The sequence below is a fragment of the Chenopodium album genome, chromosome 22, assembly GCF_948465745.1.
Source record: "Chenopodium album chromosome 22, dcCheAlbu1.1, whole genome shotgun sequence".
NCBI classification, from domain to species: Eukaryota; Viridiplantae; Streptophyta; class Magnoliopsida; order Caryophyllales; family Amaranthaceae; genus Chenopodium; species Chenopodium album.
Genome location: NC_137855.1, coordinates 5,460,240 through 5,479,263, shown reverse-complemented (window position 1 = coordinate 5,479,263; position 19,024 = coordinate 5,460,240). Strand labels below are relative to the sequence as shown.

General features: G+C 33.8%; 3 protein-coding genes across 4 annotated transcripts; all 3 read left to right on the top strand.

Moving 5' to 3' along the window:
• The first annotated feature begins 1,666 nt into the window (after window positions 1-1,666).
• On the top strand, window positions 1,667-5,470 carry LOC145605596 (uncharacterized). Its single transcript, XM_081661669.1, has 4 exons — window positions 1,667-1,935; window positions 3,304-3,519; window positions 4,394-4,613; window positions 5,060-5,470. The coding sequence occupies exons 1-4, from the start codon at window positions 1,820-1,822 to the stop codon at window positions 5,318-5,320; spliced, it is 813 nt and encodes a 270-aa protein (XP_081517795.1). The 5' UTR covers window positions 1,667-1,819; the 3' UTR covers window positions 5,321-5,470.
• A 1,266-nt stretch (window positions 5,471-6,736) lies between these two features.
• LOC145605884 (aspartic proteinase nepenthesin-1-like) lies at window positions 6,737-8,471 on the top strand. The gene has a single exon (XM_081661952.1). It carries the CDS (start codon window positions 6,999-7,001, stop codon window positions 8,364-8,366), a length of 1,368 nt encoding a protein of 455 aa, XP_081518078.1. The 5' UTR covers window positions 6,737-6,998; the 3' UTR covers window positions 8,367-8,471.
• Window positions 8,472-11,762: 3,291 nt separating this feature from the next.
• Window positions 11,763-16,482, top strand: LOC145603606 (fructose-bisphosphate aldolase 3, chloroplastic-like). Of its 2 annotated transcripts, XM_081659550.1 has the most exons (7): window positions 11,763-11,908; window positions 12,716-12,920; window positions 13,923-14,192; window positions 14,296-14,405; window positions 14,527-14,617; window positions 15,562-15,831; window positions 15,965-16,482. In XM_081659550.1, the coding sequence occupies exons 2-7, from the start codon at window positions 12,753-12,755 to the stop codon at window positions 16,241-16,243; spliced, it is 1,188 nt and encodes a 395-aa protein (XP_081515676.1). In that variant the 5' UTR covers window positions 11,763-11,908; window positions 12,716-12,752; the 3' UTR covers window positions 16,244-16,482. The 2 variants fall into 2 exon arrangements, with proteins under 2 accessions (XP_081515676.1, XP_081515675.1); XM_081659549.1 differs by lacking the exon at window positions 11,763-11,908 and having other exon boundaries at window positions 12,651-12,920.
• Window positions 16,483-19,024: the final 2,542 nt, after the last annotated feature.

Genomic DNA, 19,024 nt, shown 5'->3' with positions numbered 1-19,024 from the left:
GAAACGTTTACTAACAAGAATTTGCCGTTAGTCACACCGTTAACACAATAAAAGCTACTTTCTCATCAAGTCAGCAAAGGGGCCCACACACATGGTAAATTAATTGCCAAAAAGGCATTTGAGACACAACCCGGTATCTCAATTGAGAAACCGGGACTTCCTCATTGTTTAATATTCATATTAGGTAGAAAAATTGTTTCAAAAAAAAAAAAAAAAAAAACAACAACAACAAAGGTAGAAAAAAAGATACTAAAAAGTAAGATCCCTAAATCAAGAGGAAGATTTAATTACTTGAGCTATCCCTCACTCTCAACAATTTTGGAGAATTCATTGTCAATAAAAAGGATTTGTTGTAGAATAGTGATTGTAATTGGAGATTTTACCAACATAGGCAATTACATTGATATTTGTTACAATTTATTCATCTGATTTTCAGATTATTCAAGCATCTAAATTCATCTTAGCTTATTAGATTTCATTAAAAATTAGTGATAAAATGGCTTTGGGTGACGCTTGTTAATCTTTAGTTGAACTTGCTATCTTTGTCTTAAATCACTGAAAATAAGTGAATTAAACAATTTTTTTTAAAAGACGAATCAAACAATACCTTTTATGTAAATGCAATATTTAACGGGATTATTGATTACAATAAATAGAATATAATAGTCTTAATTATGCTTCATTTTCCGAACAAACATCTTCATTAATCATTTAAACATAATCTTGACTTCGAGAAAATTTTTCTCAAAAATACACACTAATGAGTAATGACCTATTCAATAGGCTAAATTAAAGAAGGATGGTCATAAAGGTTAAAAAGGAGAGCGAAAAGGGTAATAATATAAGCAAATATCTCTCCCTCAAAAAAATAAATAAATAACCAAATATCTTGCTTTAATTAAAAAAAAAAAAAAAACAAAAAACAACTAACTATTTATAATTGTTTATCATGTTGATTATCATGCAAACTAGCTTGGAAATACACTTCCCATTGCTTGAATCATTCAAAGTTGATAATTGCTTGTAGTTTAGGTATTATACAAATAAAGATGTTGAGTAGTCCATCTTTTTTTTTTTTTTTTTTTTTTTTTTTTTTTTTTATGATTAAGGGTTTATTCACATTTACTTAATTTTAGTTCAGTTCAGTTTAGCTCCTAATTTCCCTCTCTCATAAAATATACATTTCAGGCTTTTCAGCTCAATCCAATAAATGTGAATAGGCCCTAAAACATTACTACTTATAACAAATTAACTATACTAATTTATCTTTATAAGTCAATTGAATACAAATTATTTTGCCAATAATTTAGTTTCCTACAAAAATAAGATTATCTTTTTTTCTAAAAGTATTCACTTAAACTTATCCAATTTATTGTCACCAGCTCACTACTTCGAATAAATTTCCATTTACAAGTCCACAAGTAAAACAAACAACATTTCTTACACACACAAAAACAAAAAAAAAAAAATAAAAAAAAAATAAAATTCCATACTACAGTACTACTCCATACTACTTGTACTTGAATCTCTTGAACTGGTCGTTCTATGTTTCTTCCATGTGGGCCGGTCTTTCGGAGCCCCAAAATATGACCCGGATTCGATAAAATAACCCAAATAAACAAAATCAATCTATTTTGGCCCAATAATAAAACTCCCAAAATCCCCCAAATTCATCCCTTTACTTCATCTTTTCTTCTCTCTGCAGTTCAATTTAGGGTTTTATTTAGCTAATTTTGTGTCAAATTAACCAATAATAACCTCAATTTTTAGTAAATTTTCGGTACCCAGAATTTCAATTTTAGGGTTTATGAATTGATTTATGGCTCGAAGCGTTTCGCGTTCGCCGTCGCATAGGCGGCGATATTCTCCGTCACCTGTTAGCCACCGTCATAGCCGCCGTAGCAGGAGGGATCGCAGCCGTTCGCCTGTTAATCGGTGATTTTATCATCGCTCTTTTTTAATTATAATAATTGTTGTTTACTTGCTAATTGTGTTTGAAATTGTTTTACTTTTGATGGTATAATTTTGCCTGATAGAAATTTTAGTGATTATTGTTTGCATTTAGTTGTTGTAAATTATTACAACTTAGAAATCTTTGGTGCAATTTTGAGTTAATTATTGGAGGGTAATTGTTTTGATGCAACAACAAGCTGGGATTTTTTTTTTTTTTTTTTAATGTTTTTTTGTTTATTTATATGATCCAAAATCGGGAAACTACATTACAATTTTCGGGATTATTTTGAATTTTTTTGGGTCCAATTTGAAGTGTTGAATCCTCCTTTTCGCGTCCGAGTGGCTAGCTCTTTGATATGAGTATGCGATGACTAGGATTAGCAGGACTTGGCTTCAGCTCATTCAAATTGATTGTAGTGTGATGTTATGCTTTTGTTCTGTTGGTGCATACAAGTTCTTATGGTCGCGGATTTATGATGAGTGAAGTGCATGCTGCTATGGATGAGTGGATTGGTGTGTTTTATGCTTGGAAATCATGGATAGGCTCTAAGGACAAGCTTATAGTCAATAAATTTATAAGAAGTATTTCAGAGGGTGTTGATGGGTTTAAAAATTAAGTGGTACTTTAGTTATTTGCTTAAAGCTAGTGTTATGACTTATGAGATTCTTAATGTTTATTTTGTAATAGGCTGTCAAAGCTCCATGACGAGTTCTTTTATGGCACGCATGGATAATTTTCCATGTAATTACTTGTCTTATGATGCTAGAAATTTGTTCTGATATCTTAGGCTAGAAGATATAAGCTAAAAGTAATTTAATTCTCATCAAAAAGGTATATTTTCTGGACTTGGTGAGTTCATAAGATTTATTGAAGAAGATCCCACTCAAACAACAAAGTTTGATAGAGGGGAAGAAGTTCAAAAGAATTGGGGCTAGAGGATGAACAACTCGAGCAGAATTGAATTACATGAAAAATGTGGTCAGCTTTGGATTGTTGACATATTTTGCCTGAATCTGGTGATAAAAAAAAAAATGTATTAAATGATGATTTCAAACATTTTTTTAAGGGGCTTCTCTAACAATAAAGTTAGATCTAAAAGGTGCATATGTTAAAAAAAAAAAAAATTAAATAAAATTTCCCAGGACAAATGATGGACCAGGGAAAATAATTTGTGGCAAAGACAAGATATGGGCCATAAAACCTTTACTGATGGGAAATCAATCTCTTTTTACTTTGATCCCAAAGTTTAATTTCTGATACAGTTATGGGGCAAGCTTGAAACCTTGAATATATTGAGCACATCCTTAAAAACTCCGGTTGTAAGTTGAGCTGACTATTATCTTATGCAGGCGAAGAAGCCGGTCAAGCTCCCCTCGTCGTCGCAGAAGCCGTTCTCCTGTAAGGCGTCGTAAGAGTCGTTCTCCGACGGCACGGCATTATAGGAGGAGAAGAAGTAGAAGTTCATCTGCATCTCCTCCACGCAAGTCCCGTAGTCCAAGTGTGGCATCAGCTGATCGCAAGGAGGCCATAAAGAAACAAAAGAAAGAAGAAGAAGAAAAGAAAAGGTTGTTTCATTAATGTGCCATCATAAGCTCTAACTTATCACTTGTGATGTCTATTTGCTTTTCTATGTTTAAATCTGGACTAAGTCAACTAGTTAGGGTAGGGTTGCTTCCTGCTTACTTACCTTACCTCGAATGAAAACGTCTATAGTGGGATGCCATATGGTGCTGACTCATGTTGCTTCATCTAGTTCTGTTTGAAGTTCTGCATTAGTGTTTCAGAGATGAAGGCAATCAACTTCGTGCTGCATTTTTTGTAATAATTCTCTGAAATTCCATCCATTTGATTGGACTTCCCTGCATGTTAACTTTTCGCCTTCATTAGTTGTGAAGTATCAACCTTGTCTCCCTTTTGCCCTGTGCCTTTGTGTGCTTCCTTGGTCAGACCTGGACCTTTCCTTGCAGCTCTCCCTCTGATACGTAGTCATCTTTCATATCTTTTAAAGCTGATTCTGATGCGTGCTTCTGTTGAATTTATAATTAGATCTAAATATGCTACAGGTTGCTTGAGCTTCTTTACCGGGTTTTCTGAAGGGAGCTACTGCTATATTTCAACTTATTATTTTGATGATCTAGTGCTGCGTCGTTTACCTACTGTTCCCAGTGTTAAATATCTCATGTGTTATGGACCAGCCACCTGTTAGAGAGGTATGGCATTGCATAAGCTAGGGTTCAATCTGCTAAAGTGTGGAGCATTACGTAAGCCATTTATCTTACTGAAGGCTAAGCTCTCTGCTGACTAGTGAAGATAATCTTAATGAAAGGAAGCATATGCATGCTGTGAGATCGTTGTTGTCCATCACCCATATGGTTTGTCAGATTTTTCTGTAGCACCCAGTCTTCAGTTGTACTTGACTTGTGTTATTTTTGCAACCAGGATCCAACAGGAAATACAACTCAAATTATTAGAAGAAGAGACAGCTAAGAGGATTGAAGAAGCTATACGCAAGAATGTTGAGGAGAAGTTGAATTCTGAAGAAGTGAAATTAGATATTGAAAGGCGCATAGAGGAAGGCCAGAAGAAAATGTTTGATGATGTAGCTGCTCAGCTTAAGAAAGAGAAGGAAACAGCTCTCATGGAGGCAAGGCAGAAAGAAGTAAGTTTACTATATTTACTAAAGAATTGTGTCCTTAGGACAGTGACTATTATTACTAAAGATGGTATTCCTTAGGACAGAGTGACTAATTTTTTATAAAGAATTGTGTCCTTAGAACCATGATACCGATTCTTATTTTCTTACTATCAATTGTTTCATCTGTGGTGCTAATATCCATTATATATAATTGTTAGTTTGTCACCAAGGTCATTTATTTTTAATGAAACAAAAATCTTCACCTTTAGTTGGAAGTATCTAAAGACCATAGTTGTGGAAGTGGGTAATCCTGATGATATTGTCAGAGGAACATATTTAGCCTTTCTTTGTGATTGCTTCCATTATGGTTAATTTGATTACTCTTGAGAAACTTAACCCATTAGAGTTGTTTGTCATTAGGGTGTTTTGATATTGCTGCCATCTGAACCTATGTATAAAATTCTATTCAGGAACAAGCACGGAGAGAGCGAGAGGAGCTAGATAAGATGCTTGAAGAGAATCGGAGGAGAGTGGAAGAGGCTCAGAGAAAAGAAGCTCTAGAGCTGCAGCGGAAATTGGAGGAACGCCAGCGAGAACTGGAGTTGATTCAGCGACAAAAGGAAGAAGCTGCTAGAAGAAAGAAACTGGAAGAGGAAGAGGAGCGAGCCAATCAGATACTTTTGGCTAAAAATAGAACCCGGTCCAAAGCATCATCTGCTGTTGGCTTATAATAGTCTTTGTCCACTGTATTGTTATAATATGTTCAGTAATATATGTAGTGCTAGCTTCTTAGGTCAAGAAGAGCTTTTGGTTGTACTATTATTGACCAAATTGTTGAAATCTTGTTAATGCCAATTAGGGTCTTACCTGCTATTTGTTTACGTTTGTTTCAGATTAACATGCATTTGGCTGTTACATCAGAATTGGTAATCGTACTTGATAGCATAGCTAATTGCTTCAATCAAATCAACATACAATAATATGTTAGATATGTGTCAAATTGTTTCAGATGTTAGGGCATTTTCTTGTCAGCAAACATTCCATATCCTCTGAAAGGTAGACATGTCAAACAATTTGGTCAGGTTTCATTTTTTCGGTTAATTTTAGTATACAGGGCAACTTACATGAAATGATTTGTCTTATCGTATACACTTATTTTACAAATGTTACTTGATCTGCAAACGAAATCCGCTTCGCAGCTTGCAGGTATGACAACTATAAACTGTGATCAGTCTGCAGCACGCAGCCATGCAGGCAAGACAACGGATGTAGTATTTCTCAGCTGGTATGTGGTTGAGAAAATAAGCATATTTGAAGCAACTGCTGTCAAATGATCTAAAAGGAAGAAGGCGAAGATGATGATTTCATGCATAATGCTTCAAACCTAACATAACAAAAGTTCATTGACATAAGCAAGACAATGCTTGGAAACCAAATAAATAGACCAAAGTTGCATGAGTATACCTTGTAACTTTTAGAGGAAATAGGTAGTTTACCAACCTTATGCCTCATTCTCATCCAATCATATTTTTATTAATGATAATTATATCAATTAATGGCTGAAAATTTAGCAAATATCAAAGAAAATTTGAATCTTAATGGTGAAGGCTGTTGCCTTGTTGCAAAGCAACCATGATTGATTGCATCTATTTACCTTGTAATAATATTGATGGATGTAGGTCCATGATCGAGTCTGTTTTACTACAGAATTCTTAATGCTCAACTCTAGCATTCTTAATCACTTTTCTACATCAAGTTCATACTCGGGCAGCATATGTCATCTACTTGTCACCTTTCTTTTAGGTGCACTCGGGTGTCCCATACAATTTAATAATATAGAGAATTGATTAATTAAATTTCAACGAATCATTATGTATGTACACTGAAACTAATATAGAATTGTCAAGTAAAAGTTAAGATCCACAATACAACATTTTAATTAGTGCTTAACAGAATCATTATAATTACAATTTACAAAATAATAGTGTGAATTACAAGATTTTAAAAGAAAAATTAGAAAAGTTGTTCTAGATGTAGAAGCCATAATTACAAATGGCACTCAAGTAGAAACTTGAGATGATTTAGTGCATATATAGTTGCACAATCTTAGTCTTTATTCTCATTTTTCCTAACCACCAAACCAGCAATACAGCCTTGAAGTTGTAAAAATCCTACCTTCTACTATTCAACTTAATTAATTAGGCGAGTAAAGATTTACTTGTTTGCCTAATTATCCTTTCTCATTCTTAAGTAGGTTATGGTACTTCCTTAAATTCTTTCTCCCTACATTTTATAAAACACTTGACCATTTCCTAACTCTCCAATTTAAACACCTCCTCTCTTTTCATAACCATAGTGATTTGTACACTATTTTTTGTCCTAGATAGTTAAACCTCTATATACAACAATATGAAGATATATTCCATGCATTCTTTGCTCAAGTTTACACTATTTTCATTAACTTTGTTATACTTTTGTGCTAAACCTGTATATTCTACCTCTAGAAGGGCCCTTGATCAAGTGAAACCAACCCAAATGGGCTTTCGGGTTACCCTTAAACACGTCGATCATGGGTCAAATTATACAAAATTCGAACGAATCCAACGAGGCATCAATCGGTCTAAGTTTAGGGTACAAAGGATGAATGCAATGGTCCTAGCTTCAAATACGGGCACTTATGATGTTGAGTCCAAAGTCCATCCAGGTAACGGCGAGTTTTTAATGAATGTTGCTATAGGAACCCCACCTAACCAATTCTCGGCTATAATGGATACGGGTAGTGATTTGGTTTGGACTCAATGTAAGCCTTGTGAAGAGTGTTTTGATCAATCCACACCCATTTTTGACCCATCTCAATCATCCACTTATTCCAAAATGTCTTGTTCTAATGACCTTTGTCAAGCCCTTCCCTCATCAACATGCCAAGATGGGTGCCAATATATGTACACATATGGGGACTACTCCTCAACCCAAGGGATCCTAGCCACCGAGACGTTTACATTTGGAGGGTCCGATAAAGTGTCGGTCCCAAACATTGGGTTCGGGTGTGGGGCCGACAACGAGGGTAACGGGTTCAATCAAGGTGCTGGCTTAATTGGGCTAGGTCGAGGCCCATTATCCTTAGTGTCACAACTAGGTGAGCCCAAATTTTCTTATTGTTTAACCTCAATTGATGGGTCCAAAACTAGTACACTATTGATGGGATCCTTAGCTAATGTCAACTCTACATTATCAGCTAGTAACTCTAAAGCAAACAATGTTATGACAACCCCACTACTCCACAACCCATCACACCCATCATTTTATTACCTTAACCTTGAAGGAATTAGTGTGGGGTCAACTCACTTGCCAATTAAAAAAGACCTTTTTACCCTTAGTGAAGATGGGAGTGGTGGGATGATTATTGACTCAGGAACTACAATCACTTACTTAGAAGAAAGTGCATTTGATCAAGTGAAGAAGGCTTTCACCTCACAAATGAACCTCCCACTGGATGATTCGGGGTCGGCCGGGCTTGACCTATGCTTCAAAATGCCTAAGGATACAAAAAGTATGGATGTCCCAAAATTCGTTTTTCACTTTAAGGAGGCGGATCTGGACTTACCTAGCGAGAATTACATGATTGGAGATTCAGACATGGGAATATTATGCTTAGCAATGGGAAAATCAAGTGGGATGTCTATATTTGGTAATGTTCAACAACAAAACATGATGGTGGTCCATGATCTTGCAAAGGATACACTTTCTTTCATTCCCACTCAATGTGATGCATTATGAATTATGATCATCATGAATGAATGCATGCATGCATGATTATAACTTCTTGTAATTATGAGTTAGCTTATATTTTTACATATTATATTGTTGTTTTTAATTTGTTAGGGGGCATTTTATGTAGTATTCATGAAATGAATTTGCTTCATAAAATTGTATGTTTGTTTAGTTGCTCTAGAGTTATATTGGCCTCTTCATACAAATCATACATTTCAATAATTCCCTCCAATTTCTTGGTGACTTGTTTTTCTTTAAATTCGTCATTATTTGTCAGCTTATTTGGGTGGAAACTATTTGAAAGTGACAACCTTTATAATTCTAACCTACTATATACGTCTCCCTTAAAAATAACCTATGTAATAGTATTGTCAAAGATAAAGGTGACTTAATAGATTTTCATGCAAAATGGAGGTAAATTGTGGAAACATGCGTACTACCTCTAATTTTAATCAGCAAGGAAAAGCATTTTTTTGGTTTGAAATGGGAAATGTAAAATAACATTTGGCGATTTTCACTGTTTGTTCTTTATTTTATTTGTGAAATGTATGATTCCACATTAATACTCCGTAAAACAACAATTAATGTCCGTAAAATAACAATTAATGTCTCTCAAGTGGGTACTTGATTGTTTGGTATAAATATAACGAAGGTTGAACATTTTCCCTAGTCTAATGTAATAGACAATAAATTTTTGAGACCAATAGTAGGTTTGATAAGATAAATTAATCATAGGTGCACTTCTCATTGTCTCATAAAAATGGATAATTGAATTTAACATACTTGCAAAAGTTAAGCAAGATAGTCAATGTTAGGAACTTATCACGCTATAGACTTATAGGGATGAAGTACTTATGCAAAAATGGGAAATCCAACTTGTTTGCTCAAAAATGTTGTTAGATGACCTAATTAACATCTTTTCGTCATGTTAATCTTGACCAATTATAACATCGCATAAATATGGTATAATCCTTTGTTATTAAATATATTGGTATCCCTGAATCCTGATTAGCCCAAAGGGTGAAACGGGTGGAGCACCGAAAAAAAAATATTGGTATTAGGTACTAATAGTTACTATTTGTCAAATTGCTAAGAAGATACTTGAATTTATGTACTTTCCCATTGTTTGATTAATTAATTGCTAGAGGAACTTGTTTTTTTTTTTTTTTTTTTTTTTTTTTTTTTTTTTGACGAGAGCTAGAGGAACTTGTTAATAATATTAGAAATGCATGGTTTTTGACTTTTTACTTTTAAAAAAATAAAAAATAAAATAAAGTAAATTAATGCACGGTTTTCTTTCAAAAAAAAAAAAAATAAAAAAGAATGTTTGGTTTGTTCTTATTGGACATGATTTTGAAATGGTTTTGGGCCTAGTAGTAGTAAATTAGTGATAAACAGCCTTGTTAAATAGTCCGTACAGCTGTACCCGATAATGTGAAGATGTCATGCTTATTGGCTTGTTATGGCTAAGCTCTTCTCAACAAGTAATAATTATACGTAATTGAGAAGATAATTCATACTAGTATAAAGTAATTGAGAATGATAAAGAGTAGGAATGGAGTTATTGACACATATAAATGAGGATGAGGTTAATTTCTTTGCATCAATAGGGATTAATAAATTATTATTGATAAGTACTGTAGTTTTTAGAGGGATAGCTAATAAACGTAAAATAGGGTTATTTATAATGTCTTGAAAACAAGCGGTTATAATCCGTATGAAAAAGTTCACATGTTTGTTTGGTTAAACATACAAAGTTAGGGCTTGTTCTCATTGACTGAACTCAGCTGAATTGAACTGAACTCAGCTGAAGCTGAACTGAACTGAACTGAACTGAAATGAATATTTTATAAGAGAAGGAAATTAGGAGCTGAACTGAACTTAACTGAACTGAACTGAATTGAGCTGAACTGAACTGAACTGAACTGAACTCAGCTGAAGTGAACTGAACTGAATTTCAACGTAAGAGAACAGGCCCTTAATATGTTACTTCGTATGTAGAGATAATAGGGTAGCTAAGCTAGTATCGACTATCAAGCTAAGGCATGTACGGGTGATGACACACATTTAAGTAATTACACCAAACTTAATACTCTGTAGATCTTTTTATATATACATTTAATTCTACTTTAGGAAAAAAATTAGATAGATATTAAGGCCTTAACAGCTTCACATAACTAATTATAGCTTTAAAACAAGTAATACTACTAACAAACAATAACAAGAACCAAATATCAAAAAATTAGATAGATATTAAGGCATTATCAGCTTCCTATTACTAATTATAACTTTAAAGCAAGTATTATTATTAACAAACAATGGGCGTGTTCGGCAAAATATAGCTGTGAAGGTAGCTGTAGCTGTGGAGGCAGCTGTTAGCTGTGTAGGTAGGTGTTAGCTGTCAACAAGCTGTTAGCTGTAAAGATAAATAATTTAGATATGAGTGTTCGGTAAAGTAGCGGGTGACTAGCTGTTACATATAAAAATCAATATTTTATTTTTAAAACTATAGATTAAATTTTCAACAGCTATCTCAAAAGCTACTTCTAATTTCAAAAGCTAATTTTTCTAACTTTTCACAAAAGCTACCTCCACCACTAAAAGCTACCCTAACCACTACCTTACCAAACACTCACATTTTTTGTTAAGTAGTGGTTTGACTTGGTCAAACCACTAAAAACTACCTAAAAGCTACTCAAAAGCTAGCGCCGAACACACCCAATAACAATAATAATCAAAATCAATTATAAATATCTCTATCTTTATTGTATAAGTCAACTCTTATGGAGTATGATATCCGTATCAAATCTAATGATCTAAACACACTTTTATAAGAGTATTAAACTATTAATTTAAAATAGTATAATGATTATGTATTATACTTAATATTTTATCATATTATTATAGTCTATGTTTAAGAAATTTAAAGCACATGCTTTTAAATGTAAAATAGTTACTTTTTTCATTTTTATTTAGTTACACCATTTTGAGTTTTACAATATTCACATGTGTACTTTGACCGGCTTTAACAATTTATGTTTCTAAATTCTAATACACATTGTTTTTATATGTAATTTTTAAATATTAATAGACAATTAAAGAAATTTGTGATTAAAATAATGTATTGATCGAGAATTATAGGAATATGTTCTCATGTTGAGAAACTTGTACTTTCTCCGAGGAAATAGCCGAAATAATTGATGAGAGGGAAAGTGAATTACCAAAATATGCAACTAGTGAAAATACTTGAAAATTTTCTAATTTTGGCTAAAAATAAAATAAAATTCTGTTTTATCAAAAAAAAAAAAAAAAAAAAAAAAAGGATTTGCTCTAGATGTACCCTAATACCCTATGCGACTACTTTTACAGTCTACATCAAACAGTGAAACAGGACCTTTTCTGGGTTGGTGAAGGTCAATTTTCAATTACTCTGTGATTTTAACACCCAAACTAATATACAGAATTTTTCCCCATTATTTTATTGAAAAAATATACTACAAGTAATTATTTTTGAAGCTCTCTTCTTCTGTAATTCGCCTCCATTTACTGTAAGCCAATTTATACTCATTTTCTTCTCCTCAATTCGTTAATTAATCCAATTATTATTAGACATAAATTTCATACTTTTAATTGTATTTTTAATAAATACTCCGTATTGTATTATTTACGAATTTTTGTTTTATAAAATTATAATAATAATAATAATTGTCTTGGTATTATTAGAGATTGGAGATTGATTCTGCCGTAGACAAAAAAATTAAACTTTATTGAATTGAGATGCCTTTCCCACTATTGGTTTTAGTGGGTGCTTGTGTAATGGTATGGTTGTCCTTTTTGGCCTCTTTTTATTAGGTGGGTGTTACAAGCAGGACTTAGGAGGTTTTAATACTGATACAATGTTATTCACTGGTTTAATTGTTACATTACTCGTTTCAATTTCGTGATAATTCATTTTGTATATAAGAGGTACATCCGTACATATAATGGGGGAGGGGTTTTGGTATGAAACCTAATGTAACGATGACATTTTAAAACTACCAATTAATACCTCATGAGATAAAGAAGGGTTTTGAATAAGATGGTACTACCCGAAAGACTTAACCAACTTAGTTGTCGAATTTTAGTGGGTTGAGATTTTACATTAATCCTCTAATCTTGGCACCACCTTATGGTACCAACCAGTGTAGATTTGTAGTGGACCTTTTGGAGTTTTGGTTGTTGAGATTATGAATTATGATTAACTACTTTTCTTGTTGTCACACATGCTTTATGATTGATATATATATCATAGTCAAACTTTGTTACCAAAAGTTTATAACTTTGTTCTCAAGGACTTTTTTGGCATTATTTTTAAGCAAAAGTTGACTAACAAAGGAGGGAGAGGGATCAACAATGGCATCTACAGGTTTGGTGAAGCTTAATGGAGCATCATCACAATGGATGGGACAACAGTCCTTCAATTCCCATGTCGGATCATCGACACTCTTTACAACTCGCCGAGTTTCCATGCCAATCCGTGCCAGCTCAAGCTCTTATACTGATGAGCTTGTAAAGACTGCTGTATGTTTTTCATTTCATTTGTAGTTTTTTGTATTTTTTGCCTAGCATGATCTTTATTTTAATTTTTATTTGTACTGAATACTGATCACTTGATATTTGATTGCTTAAGTTTAACAATATGTATGGTTTCTTGGAGAATTTTGTGATTTTGGTGCTGAAAATGGGTCTATAGTTCTTACTGTAGATGATATGTAAATGTGTTGGGTTTTCTCTAAATCTGTTCCCAGAGATTCAGGGTTTGTTGCTGTGACAGTACATAGTGCTCGCTGCTTTGCTCCGTCAATTATTTGTCATCACATTATTCCGATTTCCAATTTTCATGGAAGGACATGTTAAACAATCTGATCATAGGCATTGATGTTTCTAGAATATGTGACAAAAAAGTTTCAGGAAATCCTAAATTGTATATGAGTATGTGACTATTAATTCCGAATAAAGGGTCTATGGAACAATGAACATTGAACATATAGACTGAAATTATAGTGTATGGATAGTCCATGGGTGAGTCTTTGCTATTTTCTTAACAATCTGTGATTTTTTGGCCTAATTGCAAGTTTACACATTTATGTCCTGTGTCTGCTAGACTGCTAAGTTAAGTATCCAACAGCAGAAAGTCGAATTGAATTGGAGTGGCATAATTTCATCCTCACTCTAATTCTTTGCAATTTTTTGCTTTTTGTGGTCATACAATGACAAATTAATACCCAATGAATTTGATTGTTTATATATTTCGATTGATGCACATTGTTGGTAAGATTGCTACCTTGATCCTACATCTTGAGGACACCTTTGTTTGGGGTTATCTGGTGGGATGCTTGTAATCTTAAAAAATGTTTACTCTTTATATATAAATATATCTTGTGGTAATTTTTTTCACCTGAATCAATAATTTAACGTATATGCTAGTCTCATGCTACTTTTCTTGGCCTTATGAGTGATGACACTAGTAGATAGCTCTGATTTTTATTCAAACTGCTATTGATTTCTGAGTTACCTGTGCAGAAAACTATTGCCTCTCCTGGACGTGGTATCCTTGCCATCGATGAATCAAACGCAACTTGTGGGAAGAGATTGGCATCAATTGGCTTAGATAACACAGAAGAGAATCGTCAGATTTATAGGCAGCTTCTACTGACAACCCCTGGCCTTGGTGAATATATTTCTGGTGCTATTATGTTCGAGGAAACACTTTACCAGTCTACAACAGATGGGAAGAAATTTGTCGACTGCTTACGTGATGAGAACATTGTTCCTGGCATCAAAGTCGACAAGGTATGTACACATCTTCCACATTTTGACAGTTGCTAGGTGTTGGTGAATAATGCTCTATGATAGATGACCTTCTAAAATCATTTTGTCACTCTTTCATTTCCAGGGTTTGTCTCCTCTGCCAGGTTCGTATAATGAATCTTGGTGCCAAGGTTTAGATGGGTTGGCGTCAAGATCTGCTGAGTACTATAAACAGGGTGCTCGTTTTGCAAAATGGTAAGCCAATTTTAGATGCATTAGACTTGTGAGATTTTCTTCCTATGTTTTCCTCCGTTAGTTAAACGGCAGAGATATCAATAATATTTACTTAGCCATGAAATCCCTATCACAAATGTAGGCGTACAGTTGTAAGTATTCCATGTGGACCTTCTGCTTTGGCTGTCAAGGAAGCTGCTTGGGGACTTGCTCGTTATGCTGCTATCTCTCAGGTACAATTTTAAGCTTCTAATAAAATGTTTATAGGATCAAGACTAAACAATATGCACACCCAAATTTTGCATAGTATTCGATGGATTATAGAATCAGTTGGATTCATTCTGAGACATATGAGTTCAATAAGCGCTGACATCTCAAGTCATATAAGCATATGGTGCCTCTGATTCTGTTAGTTTTTAGGCACAAGCTTGTTCAGTTTATTGAAGTGAAATGAACATGTTTTAGACTTTTAGTACACCGGAAAAGTAGGTATAAAAAGTTTGCTAGTTGGATCCTTGCCACACAGCACTGAACTTGAATTTCCTATGTGCTGCCTCTTAAGTGAATGCTGAATTAATGAACCAATTTGATTTATGGATCAGTTGTGATCCAAATTTTCTTTGTCCTGACATAGGAAAATAGGATTGGACAGTCTCCCTATTGATATAATGAAGAATTCAAATACAGATCATTGCAGTAATATATAGCGTGATAGCCTTCTATCAGACATTTTGAAGTAGTATGTGTGGCCGTGACTATAGGGAAGTTATGGACCAGTATATGTTCTGTATTCCGTTAGGATAAACGCTTTCATTGGTAGCCTTTTCATATTTCACACAATCCTTATGGTTGTCGGTAGTCAGTATCTTAATCTGAACTATCCTACACTTCAGTGAAGGGATGTACAGAGCTACATAGTTGTGGGCTGTCTTCAAATATGATGCCGTTGGTAAATTATGGTTTTTATAAACAGTAGCTCTTAGTGTGTGAAAACTGTCTTTGATGATTTCTCGTGCTAGTTGAACCTTCAGATCATTATAAATGCTTCCAAGTAATTTCGAAGCTAGATTTCATCTATCTGTAAAAACAAAGACACTAAAAAAAAAAATCAGGGACTCATACTGCTTATAATGTGTACATGTCTTCCTGATGTTCATGCATGTTATAATTCTCTCAGGACAATGGTCTTGTCCCCATAGTGGAACCAGAGATCCTTCTTGATGGTGATCACCCAATTGAGAGGACACTTGATGTGGCAGAACGAGTGTGGTCTGAAGTCTTTTACTACTTGGCTCAAAACAACGTTATGTTTGAAGGAATACTTCTCAAGCCCAGCATGGTAACGCCCGGAGCTGAATACAAAGAGAAGGCTTCTCCTGAAACCATTGCTAAATTTACCCTTCAAATGCTTAGGAGAAGAGTGCCTCCTGCTGTTCCTGGAATCATGGTATGTTTGTGCGTACTCTTATCGTGTAATATGTTAGAATGTTCAATGCTGATAATTAAAATTTGGGTACAAGAAAACAGTAATAGTGTCTTTCTATGTTTTAAGAGTAATAAAATCCTGTTATGTCTGTTAGTTTTTGTCTGGAGGACAGTCTGAAGTCGAAGCCACCTTAAACCTCAACGCAATGAATCAGAGCCCAAACCCATGGCACGTCTCGTTCTCTTATGCTCGTGCTTTACAAAACAGCGTGCTTAAGACATGGAAAGGACGTCCTTGGAATGTAGAAGCAGCCCAGAAGGCTCTTTTGGCTCGCACTAAGGCAAATTCCCTTGCCCAACTCGGGAAATACTCTGTTGAGGGTGAAAGTGACGAAGCACAGAAGGGAATGTTCGTCAAGGGTTACACCTACTAAATCGAAGTTTAAAGCTAAATATGTACATCTTTGATACAATCACAAAAATTAATTACTGCGTTAGATTGTTATCTTATTTGTTAGGCTTAGCTACGATGTCTGAATCTCGGACTTCTGGTATGGGCATATGATTGTTAGTTTAAAGAATGTGATAAATTTCACTGAATAATGTCTTTTTTGATGAGAAATATATCTCATTTATATATTAAGCTGTTTGGAAATATGGGGAAATGTTTTTGTGTAACTGGGTTAAGCAATTTTAAAGCTAATCTAATGTTCAATCAGCAAAACAAGGGGAAAATTCTCTTGTTTGTGGCATCTCTTGTGCTTTATTTATCTCTCAATACTCTAATTTCATGATGTAGTCTTAGATCAGGTAGAATACGGCTCGATTCGATTAGTTCGAGCTCGAGCTTACTTTTTTCGGACTCATGGTCTGCCTAAATGCATCAGGCGGAATTGGGCTCATGCTACATGTGCAATGTATAAGCCTGTGAAAACAAAGCACTCTGATGAGAACATGCGGTATCCAGTTTGGGTTAACTTCTAAGGCAAAAATTGAAGGCAAGGTGCCCATATTATCTAATGACTTTATATAAAGATGATTAGACCTAGATCCATTACCAAACTTGAGATTGCGAGATATTACTTTATGTCGGGTTAATTTAGTCTAGCAATACTTTACCCCCTTTGAAAATACAGGAAGAATTAAAATAGATGCATACATAAAATCAAGGTGTCCATTCTACACTCGAGTGTAAAATTATATCCTCTCACAATTTTAAGCACAAAACAATAGAGCATGAACATTAAACATGCGTAAAAAAAAAATGTAATACTCTTTAGCGTGTTTAACTACACACGGTCGGTTGACACGGATTTATTAGGATGGAATTTGAGTATTCACATAAAGAGAAGATGTAGCTATCCAAGCTTGCATCATGCTAGCTAGTGTTTGGCCTTAACACAGGTGTTTAGGAAAAGGCTAGTAGGTGAATTGGCTCTTTATGTTATGAAAAATTAGTTCGAGTAGTCAAAAACAACTGCCAACTTTGGAGGCAAATGTATTTCCTACTATCCCTATCTATCTGATAGGCACAACACTCAATTAGCCCATCTGAGAAATATGTGGATTGAACCTTGAAAAATTCGAAGCTTCTGTTTTAAATTGGACAACCTCCCCCCCCCCCCCCCCCCCCCCCTTAAATTCCTCAAATACCACATTTTTCCATATAACTAACATAAATAATATCAAAATCTAACGCTATATATTCTTCCGTCGAAATTTAGCTGTCACATTATTATAGTAGTCCCTTTTTAGAATGTGATTAATATAACTCTCTTGTTTTTTCAAACAGACGGGTTATTTGTATTATTTCATGAAATGTGACAATTTTTTATGAGCAATGTAAAACAGTTCAAATTAGATAAACACGGGATATTTGTTATGGATACGAGTATAAGGCAAAGTTTATCCAAAAAGTTTGCAGAGGAGTGAATGAGCTAGTAGTTAGTGATCTCATGCACATAAATGTGAATTCTTACAAACTTTTATTCTACCACTGATAAATTGAGGCTTATCCAAAAATGGATTTGATCATGATCCAAGAACTGATCCACCAAATGCAGGTAACTGGATCAGATCTATTGACCTCTATTATGGTTTATTTTAATCTAAATGTAACAATGCAACCGCATTAACATTATTTTTTATTTTTATTATAAAAATAACCGCATTAACATTATTATTTCTGTACATTTACTACATTAAATACAAGCATGCAGCATCTAAATTGAATTGCTAATAATATAAGGTCGTCATGCATATTTAATTATCTAAGGGATATATGTGATCCATATATTATATATCTTGTAGTCCGACTTTGAATTTAATTTTTATGCATGGTATGTTTGTTACAAATTCTTGATAATGGTAACCACATAGGATTCAAGCCTTATCGATTAGGAAGGTTATTTGGATAGCTTATTCTCTTAGACAGGAAGATAATAATGTTAGACGGTTCAAATAAATGTACTTCTTCCAATCTTTGTTGGACGTATTTAAAGAATACAGAGTATATACGTAGTATGTTATTACTGGCTTTAGTATAAAAATGGAGGAATCGTGTTGTCAATTTATGTATGTATGGCGCAAAAAATAAAACTATATCGACCTAAGCCTAAGATTCTAGTCAAGTTATTCACTATCTTTCTTTCACTAATATCTTTTTCTTTTATAAAAGATAAATAAACTTAAATTTAATTCAATGATTTTGAACTAGCTACCTGCCTTTAGTAAGTGATGAGTTACTTTCAATAAAATAATGGCCGATTTAAAATTCTGAAATATAAGGCTATTATATATTTGCCTATTAAATTATATAATGGGACCACTAATAATCAATTATACGCAATATTCTGTATATAATATCTGAAAATACAAAAAAAAAAAAAAAAAAATATATGAAGTAGAATTAATAAACATATACACGTGTAATATTAATTAACCACACATCATAACTAGGGAAACCCTACCTAGCGTTATGCTTATTAACATAGTGTCCATTTCTCATACATGAATGATGAACATATAAAGTATGTGCAAGCTAAACAAAATTAGCTTTCAAAACATATCCTAGTTTTTGCTCACATGGTACTTGTTGATATTAAGCAAGGCGGTTAAAGCTAATTCCACAAATCAAGCTAAACGAGAAGTTCCCCTTTACTTTTGCACCAAAACTTATTACAAGTTTATAAAGTGATAACTTCACATGTATTATT